General features: G+C 35.6%; 3 protein-coding genes across 3 annotated transcripts; all 3 read right to left on the reverse strand.

The window, feature by feature from the left end:
- Positions 1–143: 143 nt before the first annotated feature.
- LOC115986259 lies at positions 144–2224 on the reverse strand. Its single transcript, XM_031109105.1, has 2 exons — positions 1843–2224; positions 144–310 (listed from the first exon to the last, which is right to left on the reverse strand). Exons 1-2 carry the CDS (start codon positions 2222–2224, stop codon positions 270–272), a joined length of 423 nt encoding a protein of 140 aa, XP_030964965.1. The 3' UTR covers positions 144–269.
- Positions 2225–5776: 3552 nt separating this feature from the next.
- LOC115986260 (serine/threonine-protein phosphatase 7 long form homolog) lies at positions 5777–16722 on the reverse strand. The gene is made up of 7 exons (XM_031109106.1): positions 16370–16722; positions 10643–10754; positions 9775–10538; positions 7151–7241; positions 6645–7037; positions 5868–6432; positions 5777–5781 (listed from the first exon to the last, which is right to left on the reverse strand). Exons 1-7 carry the CDS (start codon positions 16720–16722, stop codon positions 5777–5779), a joined length of 2283 nt encoding a protein of 760 aa, XP_030964966.1.
- Positions 16723–20050: 3328 nt separating this feature from the next.
- Positions 20051–25849, reverse strand: LOC115987745 (peroxisome biogenesis factor 10). Its single transcript, XM_031111338.1, has 11 exons — positions 25290–25849; positions 25173–25204; positions 24933–25022; positions 24566–24660; positions 24236–24443; positions 23829–23898; positions 23673–23751; positions 22663–22796; positions 21351–21445; positions 20502–20593; positions 20051–20374 (listed from the first exon to the last, which is right to left on the reverse strand). The coding sequence occupies exons 1-11, from the start codon at positions 25477–25479 to the stop codon at positions 20272–20274; spliced, it is 1188 nt and encodes a 395-aa protein (XP_030967198.1). The 5' UTR covers positions 25480–25849; the 3' UTR covers positions 20051–20271.
- Between the last annotated feature and the right edge of the window lie 704 nt (positions 25850–26553).

Raw genomic sequence — 26553 nt, forward strand, 5'->3', positions numbered from 1 at the left:
ATAAACATAGGATAGAAGAGAATCTAAGTAGTGTAATCATTACTGATTCTAAATATGAAAGAAAATAAGTTCAATTTTAGTTTCTTCCAGGACAGCAACTTTGTGTTCCCAACATCTATTATATTTAGCAATTATCTATTCAGGGGCGACATTTAAACAAACACATAGAGAACAAACAAAAAAACACAAAGACAGCAATGCCAAAGAACCAAGACAAAAACTTTAAACCCAAATTGCAGAGAAAGGAAGTAAATGAAGTTACCAAAGTATTACCAAAGTGACTCAAGCAGCGTATGACGCTTCATGACAACTGTAATACAATGAATAAAGTCAAAAATCATACAAAGTGAAACCCAATATAACTAACTACAAACAAATGGTAGACACCTAGTAAAAAATTAGTTCATACCCATTCAAATAAATAATGCAAAGCATTTACGTAGACAAAAAGGCTCATATTATCATTTGTTACGTCTTTCTTGGGTTTCTCTGAAACAGGAGGCATTACTGAGGGTGAATCTAGAAAAAGATCCTGAATTGCAGAAGCTAAGTGGGGGCTGCTTTCAACTGAGAGTTCATACCCATTCAAATAAATAATTGCAGAAAAAGGCATTATGTTGTTGTTGTTTCCAGTATCCGTCTTTTTATTCTTATTTTAAGTCTATAAACTATCAGTCAAACAAGCTTTTTCTTTTTTGGTTGAGCAAAGGTATATAACATCAGCCACACTTCCCAGCACTAACTGAGAGTGTAAAAATGTAGATAATTTGAATTAATCCATAAATTTTAAGGTCCAAATCCTATCAATTTCCAAGATGTTCTACATTCAACTCATCTTATAAATTATGCACCACAGCACAAAGTTGAGTATATTGATTACATGGAGAGAATCACTGCATTCAAACATATCCTTTTTTTCAACTCAGATCCAAAACCAAAAATAGTGGCATTTCCTAGCAACAAGATAATCGAGGCAGTCTCAATAAATAGATTCTAAATAAGAATCAAAATAAATTCTAAAGACAAAAAAAGTGTGTGGTAGTGTATGTCTCCAGGCCATAAAATGGTTTAGCTTCCTTTCAACTACAAAGTGGCAAAATGGGTTGCTGATGCACAACACAGACATAAATAAATGCATTCTAAGTAAAAGTGTGTGTGAGACAAGATAGAAATTCACTCTGATGACTCCATATTCTCAAGGCTTCAGTGAACAGTATCGAATGGATTCCATCCTTCTGAGAACTTTAAGGACAAGAACTATGGACTGTGATTTATCAGATTAAAAAAAAAAGAATGAATGATTGAGTGATGATTAAACTACGATATATAGCACCACTAGCCAATGTAAAAGGAGCATTAATTTTGTAGACTCTTCTAATTTGATACTAGTCAATTATGATGAAGAAACAACTATCCCCTTATTCTCAGTATTCATTTAATAGATATAAATAAACAAAAATATTTTAGAAAAAAAGATAAGGATATCACAGCATGAGGGAATAGATACTCACTTCCAAACAATTTCTAAAGAAGGTCCATTTGGAGGATATTTCCAATAGTTTGACATAATCATTGGTGAATTTCTTTCTTGAATCTCAAGATTACTGGGAGCAGCACCTGTGGAAAGGGTACCACCTACATAAATATGCATTAGTTAATTGTATAATCAAGGTCTTCGTGCAACTTATCAAGCATATTGCTGCATTGTGTAACAATACATTGGGATTATGGTAAATGACACAAATGTACAATTGACATGTTCAGTCCCAACTCTTGCTGTTTAGGCCTAATAACACCACTAGTATTTGGTTTTCTATCTACAGAAGGGGGATTTGAAATTACATGAATTTGGTTTAGCATTTACAGCAGAAGCAACTGGTTTTCCAGGTCTATCTTCCAGTCCAATAGTTTTTAGACGTTTAGCAGTAGAACCAAAACATGTATTTTTTGTCAGCGGATGACACTTAGAAGTGACATTCTGAGCTACAGCAATAGTCCTCTTGGATACAGAAACAGATGGAGTACCCCAATTACTGTGGTGAACCTGCCTTGTTTTGGTGCCAGGTATAAAATTGATGGCTTCCTCAGCTGGAAGAAACTTTACTTTTGCCTTTTCAATGGCTTTTTGCACTTCAGGATGAACTTGCATGCCTTTGTCTCTGTTCAATATGCTAGGTCCTGAAGAACATAGAGCATTAGATTGGACATTTCCTTGATTGACCATGGTACAGGAGTTTAACATTGGATTCTTAAGCATCTAATTTGGATGGGCTTCTTTTCATCTTGAAACTTAGTCATCAAATTTTCAAGTTACAGCTGTACTTTAACACAATAAACAAAATAGCTCATCCAAACACAAACATATTATTCTAAGCACATGATTAGGTGAAACCATGCTACTAATTGATTAGCATTCTTCAAAAACCACAGGCTTGGAACTTTCTTGGGAAGAGTTTTCATGGAATATTCTAAAGGCAAACGAAAAATTATGAATATTGTTTTTTCAATAACAGAAGACTCCAAACATGAATGAATTATATATACAGATGGCAAGAAGAAGGAAAAATTGCATTATAACAACCATCTAGTGGCATTCTTAATTGAAGTACACCAAGCAGTCTACTCTCCCCTGTGCTGAGACTAATCATATATACTGATTGCAGGGAAAAAAAAGAATTCTACTTAAGAAACCTTGTTCTTAATAAAGTCATATAAACAATCAACTATGTTCTCAAGACAAAACACTAGTGTTTGCTGCCATTATTCTTACATAAGTGTTTTTTTTTTCTTATTCGTTTTTAAATACGCCATAACCATATATTTATGTATTTGAGTTAGATTTGGATTTGGCTACAGTAATTGGATTTAAGTCAAATCATCTTTGAAATGTAAGTGAGAGGGAGTGTATATGGTACTTTGCTGTAACTTTATTCAGCGTTATTTACTAATGCTGAGGTTATTAAGATCTTTTTTTTGATAAGTAAATTAATGTATAAAATATAAAAATCCGTTCCAATTGAGGGGATAAAAATCTGTTCAAATTGAGGTTATTAAGATCTTACATCCACATCACACGCTTTCTCCCTTCTATTCCTAAATTTGCAACCCCTCTGTTCCTTACATTCCTTATGATTCTTGAAGATTACAAACGTCTCCAATACTGTAACTATTTAGTCAAAAGCCTTTCTAATCTATGAGATTATAATATAATCTCAAGTATTTGTTCTGCTATGACTCAATTACAGAGACAATGTCATGAACACTCTGCTTATCTATGTAAGGAGGTAAGTTTTTCTTTGATTTTTTGGGTTTTTTCTAATTATTTTTGAGAGATTGTTCTACATATGATTGTGTGGATTGGATTTCTATGTGGGTTATGTACTGTGTAAGTCTTTCTTTCTTGGGAAATTTCAGTACCTTTTTTTTTTTTTTTTCTTTAAAACTTCTTTCTGCGATTTATTAGTTTTGAAAGATTAAGTTTTGAATACAAGCAATGAGTTTTCCATTTTAAAATAATATTTAATTTTGACCAAAACTTTGAACCAAACAGAATTTGTACTGCTTTATTTAGTCTGAGAAAATAGTGTTATAACTTATAATTTAATATATTGGAAACAAAATTTAGAGTTATGTGTGTTTTATGAGGAAAAATGCTATATTGTAGAAGACTTAAATTTATAGCTCTCTTTTTCCCTCCCTCTTGCTAATTACCCATATCAAGTCAATGAAGCACTTTGCATAGACTGTTATGTTCTAGGTGTTCACTACTCTTATATTAGAAGTTTTAATGCTGCCTATATTGATTCTCAGGATAAAACTTCAAATGGAAGTCTAAGAGCTAGGGTAAAAGTGTTTGTGAACATGTGCAGAAACAATAAAATATCAAGCAAGATTAGTTTCATAATATCACCAGTTTCTCCTAGATGATAAAACTTTACACTTTTTGGTTGGCATGCTTTACTGATAGCCCTGGATTTTTTCATTCAGTATTGAAACAGAATCTGTTTAAAAAAAATTAAAGGAGCAGAATTTTCTAGGTAAGAAATTGAATTATTATTAAAAAATGAAGTTAAACTATGCGTATTCTAAAAGTTCAAGCTATTATAAAATGAAGAAGTTGATCATATAATTATTATTTTAACACTTTTCCTTAATAAGCATTAATTTTGAAATGATGCATTTCTTTTCAGCGTATACGTAACATATTGGTTCATTCACTATGGTACAGTTAAGTTTTTTGATATAAGTTTTGATGATTACTCTCCGGAGGAGGATCAAGGCCTAGACTACAAAACTGTATGGTCTAAACAGTGCTGAAATTTTTAGTAGACACAATTTGCTGGTTTAAGAGAGTTCGGTTAGAGCTGTAAGATAAGGCATCAATTGAATTATGTGTGACAATAACCCTGCAACCTGTTAGTCATTTCAATATGACTTCAGAGACTAATATGTTACTGTCACAATTTGCTGATTTAAGAGGGTTTGGTAGGACCTGTTGGTCATATCCAATATGACCACACTGTCTAATATTTACTTTTTTTGGTGGCTTTTGGGGATCATTATAATTTTTCTGAAAAATCCAGCATGAAACCCTGTAGCTCTATGGTGGCTTTTGGGGATCATTATAATTTTTCTATCCATTATGTATTTGTTGTTTGAATTACCTCTGTTTAGACAGATTGATAACATTCACCAGGTGTTCTCAAGAAACATTGCTGGATAAAGCTGACAGGTTAGGACAGCCTAACTATCAATTCCATATTAATCTGATAAGATTTTTTAATGTCACAAATCATAAACTCAGATTGAATGTAGGTCTGCCAATAATGTAGTTATGTTTCCCAATTCGCCTTAGACTAATGTAAATGACTCTGCTGTTTTTGTTATTTTTGTTGCCGGAAGATTAGGCTTTGCAAAATCTGGAGCTAGGAGTTTAGCCTTTGTAGATGATAACAGTTTTGAGTATGATGATATTATTGTATATAAGGGCCAATTCTACAAAAAGACAATCAAATCAAAAAGACAATCAAATGATACCCTTTGGCAGAACTACATGGTCCAAATAAAAGTAGCAATGAACAGGGAAACAAGGCAAGTTACGAACACGTCTATCAATAAATATTGTAAACATGACAATTACATTGACATGCAGTTAAGTATTTTAACTATATCAAAACCTTTGCAATCAAAGAGAAACATACATAGGTGTAGAGGTCAAGGGAAGCAGCCACCGCCGTGGATCCGTGCACCACAGCATGCTCTCCGGCCAGTATGACTAATACCTTACATATTGTATCAAAACCAACATTGGTCTCCACGAACTGGTTCTTCAGATCTCCATTCAGTGTAACAGGTACACCAATCACCTGTCAAATTAATAGAAGTTCTATTAATAGACTGTGGTATCATAAAAATATATCTAGATTAAAATAACAAATGATGCAAGGAATAAAATTGCAACAAATATCCTTATTTGAGGCATTCACCTAGTTCCAATAATGTAGGTTCAAACCATATTGAAAACAAAAATAATCTTATGGAAATGTGAAAAGAGAAATAATAATGGAATACAGTGTGTTGTTTCACATTAAGCTTTCAGATACCTTTTTTGAATCTTACGCCGTCTCGTATAATGAGGAGGAGGTCTTGCATGTCCTTCGTCAGTGCCTCGGGCCCAACATTGTGTCCATGTTTGTGCCCCCCTGTCCCACACGGAGGTGCCTTTGATATGCGTTTAGGCCGACCTTCAGCCGCTGTAGGTAACCCAACCGGCTGCTCAGCCTGAACATGGGGTGGGTCAATGGCTGAAGAAGGGGTACTAAACGAACTATGGGAGGGTGGCTCCTGCTGCATGTCAGGTGGGGTACCCAGGTCAAAGGATGGAATCGGTGACAGCTGAAGAAATGACTGTGGGGTGGGTGGACAGACGTCAGACCCAGAACAAGGAAGTGGGGTGGGTGGAGGGATGGTGGGGCAAGGAGACGGATGGTGGGCGGGTGAAGGGATGGTGGGCGTAGGGGCTGGATGTGGGTTAGGTGAAGGGATGGTGGGCGTAGGGGCTGGATATGGGCTAGGTGAAGGGATGGTGGCAGTAGGAGCTGAATGTGGGTTGGGTGAAGGGATGATGACGGTAAGGGATGGATGTGGGGTGGATGAAGGGATGGTGGGGCTGGCGGATGCATGTGGGGTGGATGCAGAGGGATCGGGGGTAGGGAGAAGCTGAGGGGTAGCAACAGGCGGACGGGATTGACATCCGGCCGGAGCTGTGCTCGTGCTTGGGCCGGTAGGCATAGCTGCCTCCTCAATCGGGGCCTCAGGGATAGGAGGTTGGACACGTGTCATCACCTGTACTGCCGTCAACACCTCAGTAATGTCGTTGTGGTCCTCCGTACCCACTGGATGACGCCTCAATAAACGGACATATCCTTCAATCTGCACATGGAAAAACCACACATATTAGACCTGCAATACGAAATCAACAATGCCAATTGATAATAAAATAAATGTTGGTTCTGCTACTAATAATTGCAAATTAAAGGGAGATGAAGTGGTAAGCAAAAAATGTAGTAACAAACATCATGCTCTCTAAACAGTGGTTTCATGGTAAGAAACACGGTAACATGTAGAAGAGATTGAGAAGTTACCAGCAGAGTCACTACAGCACCAGGCCTATCGATGAACCTCCAAGTCACCCTTTTGAACCAGTCATGGTACTCGTGCTCTGGAGGCATATCACCAAGCACAGCTTCACAACGCCGATCAAAGCGATAACCCCACTCAAGGATATGCGCAGCATGCTTCTGCATCCAATTAACACCGATCTTCCCTCTCAAATCAATGCCATGAAGCACTCTGTCAGTGTTAACAGCGCGGGGAATTTCTTGGATCATCCCGAATTGACGAACAACACGATCCGGTGTATGTTTCTCTACTAGGTGGAAACATACAAGCGGCACCGTTGCCGTCCATACGGCCCTCCCTGCAACACACCAGGGCGGGAGGTCGTCAAAATGAGCTTCATATGGCTGCCACACCACCTACAATAGCCAAAAAAGAAGTACACAACACATTAGGGAACAATGTTTATATTTCAAAGTTCACGAAACCTATATGGACGTTCGTAAAAGCGTAAAATAAGGCATTTTCATACCTGGTCTGGCAACATGGAAGCTAGTTGCTCGCGATACCTGTCCCTGAAGATGTGGGCGGGCCTATTTTTCTTGTTTGGGACCCACAACCACCTACAATCAAGAAGAATGGATCAATAAGTACTGAGATAATGTTAAAACTATAATGTAATCACATATATGAAATAAAAGGAAATAAAAGGAAATTGAAATTTGAAGAAATAATGTAATCACTTAAGATGAAGAAATGAAGAAATAAAAGGAAATTGAAAGTAAGGTGGAGGGTGAGGTCATGTGAATTGCAATAGTAATTAATTCAAAGTTAGCTTTTTTATACTTTTTATTTATTTATAATTTTATATGCTTATATTTCTTTATATATTATGAGTCAAAATCCATATAATTTATTGAGTCTTAAAACTATAAGTCCATATTTCAACTAATATATCAATTTCAAGTCTAAAACTCTACCCAATAATTATAATAATACTATTGATTCTCAAAAAAAAAAAAAAACAAAACTATTAAAACAATTTTTCTATTAAAATATTCTAAAAAAATTACAATTAAAAAACAGAAATATAAAAGCTCAAGTTAAATATTGCAGTACTAGTTTTATTACTTATATATTACGTGTGGACCCACATAAACAAAGCCTAAAACTTTTTTTTTCAAGTCTCTTTCTCATTTCCAACAACTAGTCACATGCTAGGTTCACAAAACAAGAAAGAAAACACAAAACAAGGCAATGAAAATTCAAAATAGAATTGAAGAAGGACTAGCGAACGAAGAGAAAGAAGAAGAAGAAGAAAAAGAAGAAAGAAGAAAAAGAAGATGAAGTAGCAATAGCAACTGCCTCGCCTCAGCCTCTCTATCTCTCTGTGACTTTGTCTCGCCTCTCCTAAATTTCCTTACTTTTTTCTTTTTCTTCTTTTTTCCTTCATCTTTCAGACTTTCACTTTCTCTGTTAGGTTTTTCTGAGTTTTCTTCTTCTTCTTCTTGATTTACATGGGTCATGGGCTTAATTTTTCAACATATGTGTAAATATATGGGCTGTAAATGTACTTCATAAGGGGGGCTGGCTGGGCTAGGAATTCACGAGGGGGGCCTAAGCTAAAAACTAAGGTGGGGCAAGCTTTTTTTTTTTTTTTAAAAAAAAAAATTTAAGCTACTAATTAATTTTTTTTTTGTTTTTGTTTTTTGGGGCCCAAGGGGGCCCAGGCTCCCTTAGGCCCTCACTTGGGTCCGTCCCTAATTTAGAGGCAACAAATTATGAACCAACTTACCAAACCCATAAGCATGTGTTGTAAAAGCCATAAATTCTGGTTGGTTCGCTATCCAGTAATAGTGTCTTCTTCCTTGTGAGGCACGCAAACAAAAATGTCTATGTCAATGTGTGTGCTTCGTAGTTTTCTTTTTTTTTTCTTTTTTTCCTAGTCAGAGTAACCATTTTAAGAGAACCTAACAATTGCAGTTAATTTCCAAGGTACGTCATCACGTTGGTTTGAAACCCAAACCATCTTCTAGCTTAATTGGCAGCTGTGAACATTTATAAATGTTTACTGTATACTCCAAAGCCCCAATAGCATGGTGTGAGCTGGAATACATAGCTGTTTAAATTTGCTTCTTACTTCAATATAATTCACTTTGAAACTTTAACAAAGAGATAAGGTTTGGTGCTGAACGTGAAGGGCATTGAATGTTTTATAGTCCCATCCATTAAATTGTTCCACACAACTTGACTGAAAAGCTCATATTGCTAATAGCTTTCACACTAGTGTTTTATTTTGATCTTTCTTAAATAGAGTCCTAATGAATCAGGATGGGCCACATATATTCTCAATTATATATTTCTTTGTTCTAGGGGTTTCTGTTGAACTTTATATTCTCAGTCATAATGCTAACTCTCTTTACATGAAAACATCCAACTATATAAGTAACATATTATATTCCTTTTTGATTGGCCTTCCAACTGAGTTTTCTCTACTTCTTTTAATCATTACGTTTTTTCGATATCTTCTCTTGCTTCTTATAGGCACAATCCCCAAGTTCCAAACTGAAAAGGAATATTTAGATTTATATTGTTTGAAATGGCTTTCATCTTGAATAGACAAATCATTGGTGGGATTGTGGCTGCATTGTTGACAGGCTCAATCCTAGTGGAAATATGCAAATAAAGATGGTAAAACAAATTTCCAAATATAGATGCATTTGTGTGTGTGTGTGTGTAATGCATTGTAGTTGTCAAATATAGAATCATATTGGGAATCAATTATTATTATTATATTCTTTTTTTGGTATTGTGCATCATAATGTGCAGACATTTTGAAAATTTATGTAATACTATAATTCATATAATAATTATACATATATAATAAAATTAAAGCATTTATGCTGATTCACCTCTTACTCATTATATGTAATGTCTTTTACATTCTTTATAAATAACCTAAAGAGATTCTCTCTATGAGTGCTACTGATTACAATAAAGCCTTTATAAAAAACCTAAAGAGACTACGACTTCAAATAGCAAATAAAATTCCTCAAGAAGAAGTTAGAACCAAATAGAAAAAGAACTCAAAACATAATATAAGACTTGTGCTTTGGTGAAGACAGTATGTTATAGCAGTATGAGGTAGAGACTTACTTCAGGGATAGTGGACCACGTACTGGAGGACCGTAAGCACCCACTGGCGGGCCTCGCTCAACTGTCGGGCACAAATAGGGGAACCTGGCCCATGCCCAGTACTGGAGCAACAACAAGCACCCATCAATCTGACTGGTGTCCTCGCTTGCCCTGCATAGCTCTCGATACAACCATGCAAGGCAAGCACTTCCCCAACTGTACCTCCGTGGATTGTGAAGGTCTTCCAACTGCTGCACCCACATTAAATGCACCCTATCGCCGGATTTGTCCATGAATATTGTGTCCCCCAATAGCGCTAGGATGTAGCATCGTGCGTACTTATGCAGCTGATCCTCTTCAGCATCAGGCGGCAATGGGTTAGCAACTTCCTCCAAAAGGCGGTTGATGAGAATCCTCTGCCCATCAAGTTGCTTATGGTTATTTTGAGTTACAGGTTGAAAACCAAGGAAGTCCCGGCACACATTCACCCAAGTTTTTTGTGTGCTCCCTGTTATAGCGTCACCATCAACAGGAAGCCTGAGAAGAACCTCCACATCCTGCAATGTGATGGTCACCTCACCATGTGGCATGTGAAAGGTGTGAGTCTCGGGCCGCCATCGCTCCACTAAGGCCGTTATCAGGCCATTGTCAATCTCTCTACCCGGGACCCACAAGAGTCCCTCCAAACCAACTGTGGTGATGATGTTCCTCACTCGGTTGTCCACCATTGGAGGTTGCTTGGAGAACTCTGAACTACGACTACGGCAGGTAATGGACCCTGGATCCTGCACATAACAAAATCATGGATTAATATAGTATATGCAAATATGTGTACATTGTATGGATTAAATGCATGTGCACAAGTTACTGTTTTAGTTGAGTGTTTTACCCGCCCATTCCAAATAGCTTCAGACCGATGCGTCGCCTGCTGTGTCAACACTGAGTCGTCAATGGGTCCAGGCTGTGTATAGTCAATGCGTCTAGCATTTGCAGCAGCCATACTGAAGAAGAATGATAAGCAGTTAATTTCAAAATTGAACACACAATATGCTTAAATATATAGGTATGAGTTAGAGCAACTAAAGCCACTTTGTACAATGAGAATTCAGTAAAAGATGAAAGACTAAACCAAAAGAGGCCAATATGAACACAAAGCTTTTTAGACTTAGGATTTTATTTTTAAGGTTACAGTTTTGAACACACACAGTTTTTGTATTTATTTTTATTTTTTAAAAGAAGATCACACACAGAATAATGCTTAGTTACAAATACCACAAGACAATGAAGGGCTTTGATAAACTTACTATCAAACATGAGATTAAAGGGTAATTGAGGAACATAAAAAAAGAAAAAGAAAAAAGAAACTAATGTATTAAATACTATTGATTGATTTCATATCAACAACTAAATAAATTAATTTTTGAATGAAAGAAACAATTTTTTTTATATCAATTTAATTACAAAATGCTTACAAATTGACATGATAATTCTTCTCCAAAAAAAAAAAAAAATGACATCATAATAATTGTGATTGATGTCATGACAACCACATAATAAGTAAATTTCTTAATTACTTTTTTTTTATGTGTTTTAAATATCAAAATTATTAGACTTTAATTATTATCTCATTTAAAAGTATACATAAAACATAAGTTCATGGATTAGACAATAAAAAAAATCCTATTAATACAAAAATAGGTGTCCATAGTAAGAACAAATAAAATATATAATACAATTGTGGAATTTTCAATATATTAATCCAATTAAAGGTTATTAAATAGTGTGATAATTAGCAGCTTTTTCCTATTATGAAACTGTTTATACAAATTCATTATGACACAGAAAGGTTACTAGTTATAATTGAGACACGGCCTTGTAATTACGAGTTTCATCTGTTTGGCTCAAAAGATGCAGAATCTGTCATCACTCAATTTCTGCATCCTCTGTTCATTTATGCACTAATGTATAGGCATTGTGACTTTGTTACCCAGAGGAGCATGTTCTGCATAATTTATCTCAGAGACCTCTGACCTAGGAAGCTGAATACGTACTTGAGTAAATTTTTGGTATATGATAAGACCTTATTAGAAATCTTGAAGAGGGCATAGCTCTAGTACATGGGAGGTATATTATTGTTCATATACTATTGCTCAATAGATTTTAGTGATTAGGCTATTTGAAAATTCCTCTTATCAATACAAAATGCATTTTCTGGCTAAAAGATACTAATACCCTAGCCATATCTGTTCTGCCTGCACAAGCAAAGACTTTTGCAAACCATAAAACATTTTGTCTAGAGCAATGCTTTCCCTTGGCAAAATATTTGTGATTTGGGGTTCCCTTGAACATATCCTTCTTAGGCTCATTAAAGCTTTGTTGTATATACTTATGGTGGAAGTATGATCAAGAGATGTCATTTTATCACTTGTTGGTGTTCCATGCATTGAAGTGATGTTTTGTGCCATCTTTGGGTCCAGTCTACAGTTCTAGGAATTGTTTTCTCTCTTTTCTGTTTTGCTCTGTGCCTGTGTCTGTGGCAGTATACCTAGATCACTGTTGGATTTGGTGGCTAACTACAGACGAAGGTCCTTTGTAGTTGGTATGGTGTATATAGAGGAAGAGGGAAAAGCTGTACTTATTGAGGGCAGGGAGCTTCCTGTTTACTGACTTCAGATGGTGCTATAAAGGTCCTTTTTTAATGGCTTTTGTTTATCTTCTTCTTCCTTTTTATTGTAAATTCCTCTAATTCTATTGTAAATTACCAATTGTCCCATAAACTTAAGGTTTTGGGAAATTGTGAATTTAATCATAATTCTAATAATTACAAATTAATGTTGACAAATTTCATTGTAATATTCCTAGAGCAAAATAAGCTTTGTTGATAAATACCAATACGATCTTTAAAGTAATAAGTACATCTAATCGTTTGAATTTTAGGAAACAAAACCTTACCAACAGGTCCCTACACTGATTCTTGAATCTTTGCAGTACCTACACATATATAGTTAGGTTTTGAAGTACTAGTCTTCAATGGAACGCATGAAGGTTTGGGGGAACAATCTACATCATAAAGCACTTTGACCATTGGCCATAAGGTTGTCAGCAAGTATGAAAGTTTGTTCGGGCTCCGATATTGGGGAAGTTTAATACATAGATGCCTATTATGTAATTGTTTCAATAAGTTCATCTAATGAATGTTTAAATGTATGCAAGATGATACTATTGAGTTATGACACATATGATTGGTTACTGAGGAATGAGAATGTTTGGGGCTGTATGCAATTTTAGATCCAACCAAGAGTTTGAAATTTGAAGTTTCAGGATTGAGGTCCTTGATTGTAGCTCTCATTCTCAAGTCAATGTTAAACACATTGGTGTGCTAGCTCCTTGTGTTCGCATGGGTTATTTTGAGTGCAATGCACTCATTATTTTCTCCTAATTCACCCTCTGTCTCATTTTTTACCACACATTGATATTGTTATGTGACATAGACTGAAGACCTTATCTTGAAACAAGTTTTCCATTGTTTACCTCTTTGTGTCAGCATGGGTTATTTCAAGTGCAATGCACTCGATGTTTTTTCCTAAATCACCCTATGCCTCTTGTTTTACCACACATTGATATTGTTATGTGACATAGACTGCAGACCTCATCTTGAAACAAGTTTTCCACTAATTTTAGTTCTGACCTTTTGCCTTTGATCCTACTTACTGTGCAATTACAACCTTTAAAACAGATTGGACAGCAAAACTTGGCATTTGGGCTGAAATTTAATGCGAAAGGAATTGTTGATTGTTATGAAAGAGAACTTGAAAGCCTTCCTTTTGGTCAAAAGCGTGATATTGAGTTTAAGATGATTGAAGGAGACTTTCAACTATTTGAAGGAAAATGGTCTATCGAACAGGCAATATTTTGTTGATTTAATGTTGTTGGGCATCTTCTATGTCAATTTGTCTCTTTAGTTGTTCTCGAGCATGTGTATGCATGCATGTATAGCTGCTCATATGGTTTAACTTGCTAATTATATGGCACTTGTTCTCTATTTAAGTTTTGCAATTGTTTCTAAACATCTCAACATTCTGTTTAAAGCTAATGTTTATAGAAGTTAAAGATTGGACACTGTTTAAGCTAGAATGTATTAATTATTATACAGTTTCTAAAGGCCAGCTATGATCTATGTTGGGGACCACGCCTCATGAAAACTGGAGGCCACTAGTTTGAATCTCTCCTTCTCCCTCACCTTAGGGCCAAAACTTACTTAAAAAGAAAGAAAGAAAGAAGAAAAGAAAGATTGCATCCTAACTTCGAAACTTGCACACGACTCCAACAAAATTCACTGGCTAGGTTGCAGACATCTTTTTATCAGTGTAAAATATATGGTTTCATTGTTTTTATATCCCAGAAATATCGTCAAAGATCATAGCTGGCCTTTAGCAGGTGAATAATACACTCTAGCTTAGAATTTTGAATCAAGAAAATATAGGTATGGGGGCTACGATCACCAAAAACAGGAACAACAAAAGATTATATCTCATAGAGTTAAATTCCTGCTCTCAACCCATAACTAATACAAGCTCAACAGAAGCTATTAGCCACAGGGCTCCTCTGTTTTAAAAAAGAAGGAACATAAATAATCCTAAGAGAAGCAACCAAGCCCATTCCAATATCTCCTAAATCTTTCAATCAATCTATTATAAGTATATTTTGATCATTATCCAATTACAATTACACTAAGCATACGCTTCATATGGAAAATTTAAAATTACTAAATGCAAAAAAAATTTAAAACGACAACCCAATTGAAATATTTAAATGTAAATAAAATTTAAAGGAGCACAGATGCAGAATTCACAAAATTAGAAAAATAAAAAGGGGTTTAAGACATTATCAAATTTACCAAGAAGAAAGTCATCAAACTTTCAGTAACATGGATCAAATTAAACACTAAATCATCAACTTTAACAAACCCTATCATCAACTTTAACAAACCCTATCATCAACTTTAACAAACCCTAACATCAACAATTTAATTTAACAAAGACCCAGTTAACTAACCCTAACATCATCACTGCAAAACAATGCATAGTATTAGCAAATGAGTATGAAATTTCCCTCATATCAACACATCAACCCACGAACAGAACAAAGCACAAAACAAAACAAAAAAAAAAAAAATCAAACCCACAAACCAATTCAATCTCAAAACACAATAAACTTTCGCTCTTTTTTAGCAGGTTTAACAGTTTTATTACAAATTCAATACAGAACCCAAAATAGAAAACAAATTCGTGACTGATGACTTTCTTTAATTTTTCATGCATGTTTCTCGGCAACCAAACAGTAAACGGTGGGTACAAAGCAACTCACCTTTTTCTTTAGTTTTGAGAGACCGCGTAGAAAGAAAAAGGTTGCTGTCGCTTGATCGAAGCTTTTGGCGAAGGCTGACTGAGACTGAGAGTGAGAACAATAAGATGGAGAAGCCGGTGAGTGAGAGCGTGAGTGGAGAAAGTCAGTGACGGATCAGTGTGTGAGAGGGTGAGACAGTGAGTGAGAGCGTCACCTTAAGCGTTTGCTCTGTGTGAGAGAGAGGGTGAGGGTGAGGGTGAGTGACAGTGGAGAGTGATTTGTGTGAGGTGAGAGGCGTTATTTTTGAAAATGTATTATTTAAAACTCGAGTCTTTGAGACTCGGTTTAACTTTTTACGTAAACCGAGTTTCAAAGACTCGAGTTTAGGTGGCACCTACGTGGAACTCGAGACTTAAAAACTCGAGTTCCACGTACACTCCTGCCACATCAACGCCATGTCAAAGCACGTAAACCGAGCCTCAGAGACTCGATTTAGGGGCCCAAAATCGAGCCTCTGAGGCTCGAGTTGCTAGTTTGCCAATATGTTTCCAAACTGACCCTACTAACTAAATAGTTCGGCGAAAATGGGTAATTACCCATTTTCGCCGACTCATGAGAAATTGAGATTATCTTTTCTATGAAATTTCAAGTCAACCAAATTCAAAAATAAAAATGAAACAATAGTACGAACACAAAGAACAAAGAAGAAAGAAAACATTAGCAAACCATTGCGGGTTGTGGCCTGGTAATAAAAATTCTCATATCATTTCATATGATGTTTGTTCGGAGTTGAGTGGCTCGAGTAGTGATGCTTCAACAAATGTGTTATGCCCATGATGATAGCCTCATTAAGGCCCTAATAGTACACATGATATTACCCATTGATGTCACATAATGTGGAGTTGATGATCAGTCCACATCGGAAACCCTTTTTTTATTTAGCAATATACACACACACACAAAAACAAACTTTAGCAAAACCATACCACCCGACAATTAGTGTTTTTAGATTAAAAAGAGCATAAATTTTGTGGAAGAAAAAAGTAATATTGAAGAAAATAAAAGGTTAAATTAAATTAAATTTTTTTTTATATTTTAGAGATTGTTTATAAAAATAAATTTATTTATTTTTTGCCATTTAATTCATATCATGTGGCATGATTTAATTGGATGGTCTATCCCATGTGACAAGTTGAGGAATACTCTTTTTTTTTTTTTGAAGCCGGAACCAAATAATTTTCATTAATGTAGAAGACTAGAATCCAAATACAAAGCATCCATTATTAGCAGAGGATCCTCCTCCATCCATACAGTTTCATTGTCAGTTAATCTAGCAAATCTGGCCAAAGCATAAGCAACACTATTTCCACTACGCCTAACACAGTTAACCGAAATGGATCTAAAACCTACAGCCAAGCACCAAATAACTTCATAGATTAACCCAAGCCAAGAGAAGTTTGGTTGAGCCTGTGATACTGTCTTCATCACTATTGCATTATCACCTTCTAAAATCACCTCCGTAAAGCCAGTGTCTATAGCAAACTCAAGAGTTTTGCGGAAAGCCATCACTTCCACCTCTTCACTATCCCTCACAGCGCCACCTTTGGCAGATAGAGTAGCCATCACTTCACCATTCCCATTACGAATAATAGCACCATATCTCGAAGCAGCTCCATTATCAAAGCAGGCTCCATCAAAATTCTGCGTGAAGAAAGTTCCCTGCGATGGCTGCCATGCCTAATTTGCTGGGGCTTGAATTGAAATTGGCACACTCAGATGGTCCTGTGCTTCAGCATACTCCCTCAAATAATCTGAAGCACGTTGGTAAGACTGTGATGGATGTTGGAAGGCACCCCCATGCAAGACTGTGTTCTGCTGTAGCCAAATTTGCCAACAGATAACCCAAAATAAATCCAATTTCTCCAACGACAGCTTCGGCATGAGACCAAATACTAGCTGCGTAAAATCATCTTGCTCAGTACCAAATTTTTGAAATCTGATTACACCACCAACTCATACATCCTGTGCAGCCCTACACTCCCAAAGCACATGCAATACCGTTTCAATGGCTCTTTGACAGAAGCAGCATCTTGCATCCTCCATCACCCTCCTACAAACCAAATTATCCTATGTAGGCAAAATGTTTTAACATGCTTTCCAGGAAAATATTTTAACCTTATTTGGGACCATTGCCTTCCATATCCATGACTAGAATGAATCGTTTGCCCTTTGCACCAAGGTCTCCCCACTATTACTCTCTACCTTCCTCAATTGCTTAGCCACATGGTACCCGAACTTCACAGTATATCTACCATTCTTTGTGAATGACCAAATCAAGGCATCTTGCACAACCCGCCTTCTCAAAGGAACTTGAAGAATAGCTTCAGCATCAACTAATTGAACAAGGCGTGAATTCTTTCTCTATCCCACTGGTGACTCTGCCAATCAATCAAATCCGATACCCTCCACTCCCAAATTTCCTCCTCAGGTTGGAAAAGAACTTTTTTGTTGGCTGATTAGGTAACCAACAATCCTTCAGAACATTGATGGAAGCATAATTACCTACTCTCCAAAAGCACCCTTTCCTCAAGATCGGTTGAGCAACTATCAAACTTTTCCAAATGTAGGAACTATTTTGACAATCATTCGCCTCAAGGAAATCATGCCGGGGAAAATATTTTGCCTTAAAACAGCTATACAAAAGAGAGCTTTTGTCCTGCAACAATCACCATCCTTATTTTGCTAGCATAGCTAAATTAAAAGATCTTATGTCTCTGAAGCCCATCCCACCTTCTTTCTTTGACTGCGTTAAAAAACTCCAACTTTTCCAGTGTATTTTCCTCTCCTCACCAATTTGGCCCCACCAAAATCTAGCACACATAGCATCCAATTCATTACATAATTTCCCGAGCAATTGAAACACTCCCATCCTATAGGTGGGAATGGATTGAGCCACTGCTTTTATCAGAACCTCTTTTCCCGCCCTAGAAAGCAACTTCCCCTTCCACCCTTGCATCTTTTTCCAAACCCGCTTTCATCCCCCTCCGCCGTACTCTGTGAACCACTCAGTCCCTACATTACTCCTTTATCTCCATCACAACGATCTTCCTTCACAAATCCCCTTTTCTGTGGTGATCGTGCCCTTCCACCCGTTGCCTTCAACCAATCCCCATAGCCACATTCCACATCAACCCCAGTTTTTGTTTTACTAAAATACTGAGCACAGTATCGTAAATCATGCCCAAGAAGTCCACAGTAATGGCAACAGACGGGCAACCTTTCTTACTTTAACTCAAACTCAAACATTGATAATTATCTCCAAATTTGTGAGGTTAATCATGAACACTATAAAAGTAAATGTGGGAGAAGAATCCACCCTCAATCATGTTTGTCCGCTTTGGGCATGCTTTGCAACGTCCGACCCTTTGGGTGGCATGCTTCGGCAACGTCCTCATGGCTTTGTTCATCTAGCAGGGCAACGTCCGACTAGTTATTATTATTAATATTATTATATAGAAATTTAATTATGAGATTTTGCTAATAGTTGTTTATTTGATAATATTTTTGAGTGGAAAAATTTGCAGTTTCTACATAGAAAATAATCTTAATAGATTATCAATAACAAATTGTTTTTCTAATTAGTCAAATTAATCATTGTTAAGCAACGATTGATATGGCATTTTATTTGTTTGCAAAGCATCATCGTATGGATATATTTTGATTTAGTATATTTTTATGGATATATTGAGATAAGCATTGTATTCAAGAAGAGAGATCATGATCATACTTTGTATACTTCAAGAGAGATTAACTGATTTGGGATTAAGGATAACATTAAAATAGATGGCTACAGGTTGAAATTTTGAACGGTGGGAAAACTATTTTTCTCATTACTGTATTTTCTAACTGTCATAATTGGAAAAACTTAATACACACTATATTCTATCACTAGCAAATTGGCTCATAATACAAGTAAAAGAAAATTTTAATATTAAAAGAATGTGTTGTGTGTAGTATAACTAGCCCTACCCCCTTAAAAGTTACCATGGCTTTTAAGTGGAGTTGTGATGTGCTTTTGTGTTAGAACTCCTTTTTCTTTACCTTGTGTGTGTGTTTGTTTCTAAAAAAAAATTTGGGATAATTGTCCCATATTGCTTAAGAAAATGTGTTATGTGTAGTATAACTTACCCCATCATAATAGGCTTGGGCGTGCTAATGTTAAGTTTACTGGAGTTGGAAATTTGTTGGACAGGATTAAAACCATTAGGATTCCTTATGAACTAGTGTGGGAAATTTGTTAGGAAAATAGGGTCTAGGCAATAATATATGGGGAATAAAAAAAAAATTATATTGCCCACAGTGCACACAGCTGAAGGAAAGAAACTATACAACCGAAGTAGGCATTCGAGGCTTTAAAATGAACACAAATTTAGCCAAATTTACAGACAGTATGTTCTTTTTCCTTTCCTTTAATATTCTTTTCACTCTCAGGTTGAAAGTTGAAACACCAATGATGAACATGATTGCCAAATTTACAGACACTATGTTCTTTTTCCTTTCCTTTAATATTCTTTTCACTCTCAGGCTGAAAGTTGAAACACCAATGATGAACATGATTGCCGATGGAGCAGTCGCTCCTCCATTTGTGACCCATCACAATGATTTGAACATGAAACTGTTCATGTGCATTGCACCTGAGCTCTACCTTAAGGAACTCGTTGTTGGTGAACTTAAACCGTGTTTATGAGATAGGAAAGAAATTTAGAAATGAGGGTGTTGATTTGACAAATAATCTAAGTTCACCACCTGTGATATGGCTTTTGCAGCATGCCATCTTCTATAAAGAACAAGAAGGCGAAATATTTTCTCCATTTCGAATCTCTTGCTAAATATGGGAGTAATGTTATAATCATGGCGGGGAATTGATTCCATTGATTTTTGCTGCTAGAGATTGAAAAAAATACCTGACACTTGATAAAGGATACAACTAAAATCACCATTGTCAATAATCCCTTATTCATAGATTAATAAATAATGGCCTTGCCATCCTCTGAATGACCCAAGGGGAAAAATTATTTACAATTTGATTTCTTTTCCATTTCTTTTCTATATATTAAAGGAAGCCTCTCTTTATTCATTCTTTAGGGCTGTGCAATAGACCATAATCACATGCTAGAAGTCTGAATGATATAAGCAAACCAGGCTTGAATGAGTTATGGGATTGCGACAAAGAGGGCACTCAGGCTTTTCATTGCACCACTCCATAATGCAGTTCCTACAAGAAAGTGAAACAAAATAATAGAGTGAGAAAAAGGAAGAAGAGGGATGGCAAAGAAAAAAAAAAAAAAAGGAGGGGGGGCCCAGCAGAGTACATGGATTTTTACAATCTAAAGAAACAGTACCAGCAAAATATGTGGCCACAAGATGTGGCTGTTGGATATTGGCGATTACTTAGGCAGAGTGTACATTTGCTAATTCCACTTGTCGTTTGAGACTGGAAAAGACAGAGAAGTTACAAAATGAAGTTAGACATCCATAAGCTGTTAGGAAAAGGTCACAAGAAAACAGGAAATTCCCATCATACTAACCAGTTAGATGTTTGATATTGAAGTTGTGATATTAGAGTGAGGTGAACCCCCAGCTCTCTTTTTTTTTTCCTCCCTCATTTCTATACTCACTGACTTATAAATTTTTATGAGTAATATGCCCAAATTTTCTGCTTTTATGTTCGTGGAATCATCAGGAATAACCGCGAAATTAATACACAATGAGTTCAAAATTCACTACAAGGGCCAACATTTGAAGATTTTGTACGTTTAAGTTTTGTGATGATTATATATGCTTAGGCACCCCATGAGGACACTCTTTAACGGTAGGACTTATCCACTTATCCAAGTGTCAATATATGAGTGCACTGCAAAAGCATTGAATTCAATTTCTATAAACCAGTAATCATGTTCTCTGCATTATAATTAATAGTGAAGCACTTTGGCTAATGAGCTCTATAGTTAAAATCGCATCTCCTCTTGGATGGATGAGTATACCAAAAAAATAAGTGAAGCACTTCAACCATATTCACCCTTGGAATGCTCCTGCAAAGGAATCACATTAAATTCTGGTGCTGTGCTTTGATATTACTTTTGGATGTTCTTGCTTTATATCTTTGTTATTTAAGTTAGAGAGCCAGGCCCTAAAATTAATGAGCATCACAGAATTGTATACCCTCCAATGCGAAGGCTGGAAATATATACCTCCGAAGTTGATGAAGAATCAGACAACCAACTTCCTCTATTATTATCTGTGGATATCAAATTGCCTTCCTCATTCAAAACAGGCAAACCACGTCCTGCAAACCCAATAATGGAAGAGAGAAATTAAATATAGTAAACTGCATGGCAACACAATTCGTCAAAATAGTAATAGACATGCCAAAAGAGTTATCACATGGAACTAGTAATGAAAAGGATTGGATCTAATTCATCTTCATCAAGAACTAATATTATTTAAATCATAAAATGGCAAAATTTGGCTACAAACTTAATTATAACCAATGCCTACAACTCCTACTAAAAAAATTAATATGACTACATATTTTGAAAATCTAACTGTTGGATTGCATGTTCTTTTATGTTCTTAATATGCATATCAAATTTTGTGCTAATTAGATGTTAGTAACCATTTGACCCATAAACTTATTTTTTGAGGGCGTTTGGATTAAACTTAATCCTACGTCTACGTTTTGCAACACGTTTTCAGCCCTTTTTTTTTTTTTTTTTCTATGCATGAACAGTGATTTTACAGTTCAGGAGACAATTTTTACTGTTCACATACTGTTCCGTCACTGTTCATCACTGTAGCAGCACTGTTCATATATTAAAAAATATTAAAAATAAGTCCCACAACACTATTTACACATTTAAAAATTATTTTGCTACAGTGTTTTCAGTTTCAGCAACAATAAGTTCAATCCAAACAGACCCTTTATATATAATTTTATACTACAAAAATTTGAAATTTAAACATTTGATTGATAATATAACTACTAACCTTTGATTTTCAAAAAAATTTGTAAACAAGGAGGATATAAGAAGAAACTATAATCCAATGGTGAATTTCTCAAAATTCGCATCCAATAAAAAAAATTATTAAGTGGAGTTGTAACCATTGGTTACAACCAAGTTTGTAGATAAACTTTGTCTTGTTTAAAATAAATAAATAAATAAATAAAATAGCTGTCTCATCAGAAATTTTCAGGTGCTCCAACAGAATCTCACTAAATTTATAAAGTTGATATCTCTCGTTCAATCTAGTGGTTAAGCTAACATATGGCCTGTGATATATACATAAATAAATACCTATCTAATATATACACACTTTTCTTTCTTTCTTTCTTTTTTGCCAATGTGCATATATAAATGCCTATACATTATGTATGCACATATAGCTAACAACTTCAATATACATGTATAACAAGATATAGCTAGTGTATGATCCTACAAAACTAATAGACTACAAAGAAGGTTAGTGGATAAAGCTACTAGCACTACCAAAAAAAAAAACCACCTGCTGTGTTTTGACGGCTCCCAAAGGAAGTATGGTGGACTGAACTTGCAATAGAGGATAAATTGCTACGTCGCAATCTTTCAGCAGCAATGACGCATAGCTGAATCAGTAGGAAAACTCCTATTATTTGGTATCTGCAAGGAAGCCAATTGGAAGAGTGAATATTTTAGATTAGCAAGATCTCATATGACTAAAGGTTAAAGATAATCAAATTTCTCATAATTTTTTATCATGATAAGTAAGTTTAGTATCAAGGAGAGGGAGAAGGGAGATTCAAACTAGTGACCTTGTTTGGTGAGGTGTGGTCTCAAACCATTTGAGGTTAAAGACAATTAAATTTCTTTGCAACAGACAAGGTGATAGTGATAAAAAATGTTGCACTTAAACGTTCAAGAGAAATCACCCGAGAAAATCAAAAGCACCCCACCCCCCCTCCTCCCTTCCAAATAAAACTGAATCTCTCCTTACAGTTTTCTCTCGTACTAAACAATTGAAAAACCATCATCTCCCCACCCTTTTCGTTCCTCTATTTCTTATAACTATATATAAAAAAGGAGAGTTGAGCGGTTTTGTTTTGCACTTGTATGGCGGTGTTGTCGAGTCTTCTAGTCCTTCTAAAATCTATACAACCAAATACAGTATTGTTGAAGAACTAAAATAAAAAAATAAAAAATAAAAAAACTTACCATTGATTCCCACATGATATCAAAAGTTCAGTCTAGCACTTATTTATTTATTTTGGGATAAGTAAATAAGGATTTTATTGAAACAGACTACTTCATGTGCATGGAAATTCCAGACATAACAATGCATTTAAGAAACCAAGACATATTGAAGTTCCTATGTGAACTGGGATTGAGAAGGAAGGAAAAAAAAAAAAAAAAAAGACGAAAGTTTAGAGAGCAAACATCAAACTAAGGGTCAAATTCATTATGTCATTGAATTCAGATTTAAAAGCTCTTTTTTTTTTTTTTTTTTACTTGTCAAAAAAAAGATTTAAAAGCTCATACCTGGGCCTTTGATTTGATGGTTTTCCAATGAACACATAACGAATGCCTGCAGCACGTTTTGATATATGATAATAGAGGCCTGGAGAGAAAAATTCTTGAATCAGTAAGATTTTGAATTTCTACTCCCTTAAATAAACTCTGAAAGACAGGAATAACCTTCAAAGTAGAAGAACATTAGGTTAGCACGAAGAACCAATTGCAAAACTTCTCGAGCTAAAGGGAGCACCTGGACATATAAATCTTAAATAAGAAAAGCAATTCACCATGTGCTCTAACACCCAATTAAAGGAAGCTAAATTGAATACAAAGCACTAAAACTGAGAGGGAATTAGAAGAGAGGGGAGAGGGGAGGGAATGGACATTGTTCCATGGAAAAAAATAATATAAAAGGAACAATCTCATCATATACCTTGTAGACATGGGTTTTCTTTAAGAATAAATAAAAAATAAAAGTTGTAATTCAATTAAACTACATATAAAAACATGACTTAGTTTCAAAAGGTTATATCATATTTTCATATATTAAGGCTGGAGTTAGCAAGATGCCTAAATAACAACTATACCGTAGGCCATCTCTGAACTGCATACAACCATAATCCATTGAATTTCTCTTTCAACCTTATCAGAGAAACAGACACCCCTGATGTGGAGGAGGGTGGAAGATTAGTCACAGTGGAAGATTGAACATGACTGCTTCCTGGAGCATCGTTGTTGTAGGGCTCATCAGACTGTGAATCAGCCAGGACAATGCCACGGGAAACTACTCTAGAACTGTCAAAACAAGAAATTCAGCACTTTCTATGAGTAAAATTTCAATGCAGGCTCAAACTTAATAACAATTACAAAAATATTATGTGTAAAAAATAGAAATCAAAGAGATGGAACTGTTGAACCTAATCCGTTCTGCAATATAAGGAACCGCTGTCTGGTAGACAATGAAAAGAGCACGTCTTGCTGGGTTTGGAGGAATTCCATAAGGTCCTGCAACCTGTTAAAACAACCATTAACAATCGAAAATAGAACAAGTAGCAACATATCAACCACATGGCATCAATGCACTCAGTATGAAGTAAAAACTAAATAAATAATGGTAGAAGATTTAGACAATTGACCTATTAATCATGATCATATAACAAGGTTCATGTCATCCAAATATGGTTGTATCAAGTAGAAGTTAAAGCTGCAGGGTGACTAAGTGTGTGTGTGCAACTTAAACATCAAAATTTATGAATATGAAGAAAGCAAATAATGGGTAGAAACCTGAGTGATGTCACAGTATTCCTCTCCCAATGTTTGTTGCCCTGAACCAGTGGTTAACACATAATAAAGCATCTGCCCCACAAGTTTTGTCTGCAAAATAAGAAAAACCGGAAATACAATATAACAACCAAAATGTTGTCCACAATGCATAACAACAAAAATCATTTTCTTAGCTGTAAAAATCGTTTTAGAGAACTTGTGAATGTTGAAATGAAAAGGTTTGAGAGTTGAAAATCTAACCTCCCTCTGATAAGCTACAGCAACCCTTGTACCTAAACCAGAGAATTGAAAGAAGATAAGGTGAAAAATTGCAAGGAGTGGAAGGAATTGAGGGAAACATATAATAAAGAAACGAACCAAAGAGGTGGCGGAAAGCATCGCGACAGGCATCATAGACGAAGGAGGCATACTGGTCGTCCTTCTCGGCGGCTCTCATTATCTCAGGCTGTGCTGCCAGTGGGAATCTTCGTGGTAAGGAAGCCTCGCTACTACTCGTGCTCGTGCTCATGCTCTCTCCGCCTGACAAATCACCCCTTCCCAATCCCATCTCTCAAATTCAACTTACCGGTATTTGGAAACCACCAATTATTTTTCTGAATCTCTGAAAACTGAAAAGAAAGAAGGGTTTCTTGGGAAATAAAGTTTTCTTACAGACACCAAAGCAAACAGTTGGCGCGCAGAAAATTAAAGTTGGAAAGATAGGATGGGATGATAGCTGAGACTGAGAGTAGTAGTGGGTGTTGATTAACGAAATGGGGTTTTGGAAAAATGGAAAATTGTGAAACAGGTAAAGCATGTGAAATAGGGGAACCTTCTGTTCTGTTCGAGATGAAGCTAACTTGGCATTGCGCTCCGACAAACAACTGTTACTGCGACTATCGTTTTGCCTCAACCCTCTCTGACCATCGACTGTCACGCAAGGCACATCGATTTTTTTTTTTTTTTTAAAACTCCCGTGACAGGATTTGGATCCGGTGTAATAATCACTGTGCAAAACTTAGGTAGAGGATTTGCAATTGGTTCTTCTAACGATTTTAAGTCTTTTTATTTATATTTTTTTAGCAATATTTAGATACAGCACTTAGTTGGGATTTTGTTATATAAATACTCTACCTAAGTTTTGCTTATTCTTTTTTTATCTCTTTTTTTTCATCAAAAAAATATATATTAAAAGTGATATTTTTAACTTTTAGTCACACCCATTTAAAAATGTATTACATGATCTTAATTTTTCGTAATATGCTACTGTGAAAGTACAGTATTCTTAGGTGCAATACATTAAAATATTATTTAATTAAATTCAAATATATGGTTGTCTTGGAGTCTTTTTTGCCTGTTAAGCTAATTTCCCAACATATTATATATATGGCCAATTTTAAAATAATTCTGTTATGTGACCATTTTTAAAACTCAGAGGCTAGATTTCTATGAGAAAAAAATCATGAGATAATATATATATATATATATATATTTTCTAATGAAACTCGAATTTCAGAAGCTCTAGTTCTTCATGTTGGAACTCGAGTCTCAATTACTCAACATCCAAAATTGGTTACAAAACAAAAATATTTCAATACCAGCTACATAATTAATATGTTTGGGAAATTAGCCTAATGGGCAA

The sequence above is a fragment of the Quercus lobata genome, chromosome 4 (genome assembly GCF_001633185.2).
Source record: "Quercus lobata isolate SW786 chromosome 4, ValleyOak3.0 Primary Assembly, whole genome shotgun sequence".
Lineage (NCBI taxonomy): Eukaryota > Viridiplantae > Streptophyta > Magnoliopsida > Fagales > Fagaceae > Quercus > Quercus lobata.

Coding starts and splice junctions, on each gene's coding strand:
- LOC115986260 (XM_031109106.1), bottom strand. CDS start 16,722: ATGGCTACTCTATCTGCCAAAGGTGGCGCTGTGAGGGATAGTGAAGAG. Junction 10,755..16,369: donor CTGCTAATAATGGATGCTTT/GTATTTGGATTC, acceptor ATTCTTCTTCAG/TATGGCTGCTGCAAATGCTA. Junction 7,038..7,150: donor CTTCCATGTTGCCAGACCAG/GTATGAAAATGC, acceptor TGGCTATTGTAG/GTGGTGTGGCAGCCATATGA.
- LOC115986259 (XM_031109105.1), bottom strand. CDS start 2,224: ATGGTCAATCAAGGAAATGTCCAATCTAATGCTCTATGTTCTTCAGGA. Junction 311..1,842: donor AAATGCTAAACCAAATTCAT/GTAATTTCAAAT, acceptor ATTGTATTACAG/TTGTCATGAAGCGTCATACG.
- LOC115987745 (XM_031111338.1), bottom strand. CDS start 25,479: ATGGGATTGGGAAGGGGTGATTTGTCAGGCGGAGAGAGCATGAGCACG. Junction 23,752..23,828: donor AATGTTCTTCTACTTTGAAG/GTTATTCCTGTC, acceptor TTTTCTCTCCAG/GCCTCTATTATCATATATCA. Junction 21,446..22,662: donor GAGCCGTCAAAACACAGCAG/GTGGTTTTTTTT, acceptor TTGGGTTTGCAG/GACGTGGTTTGCCTGTTTTG.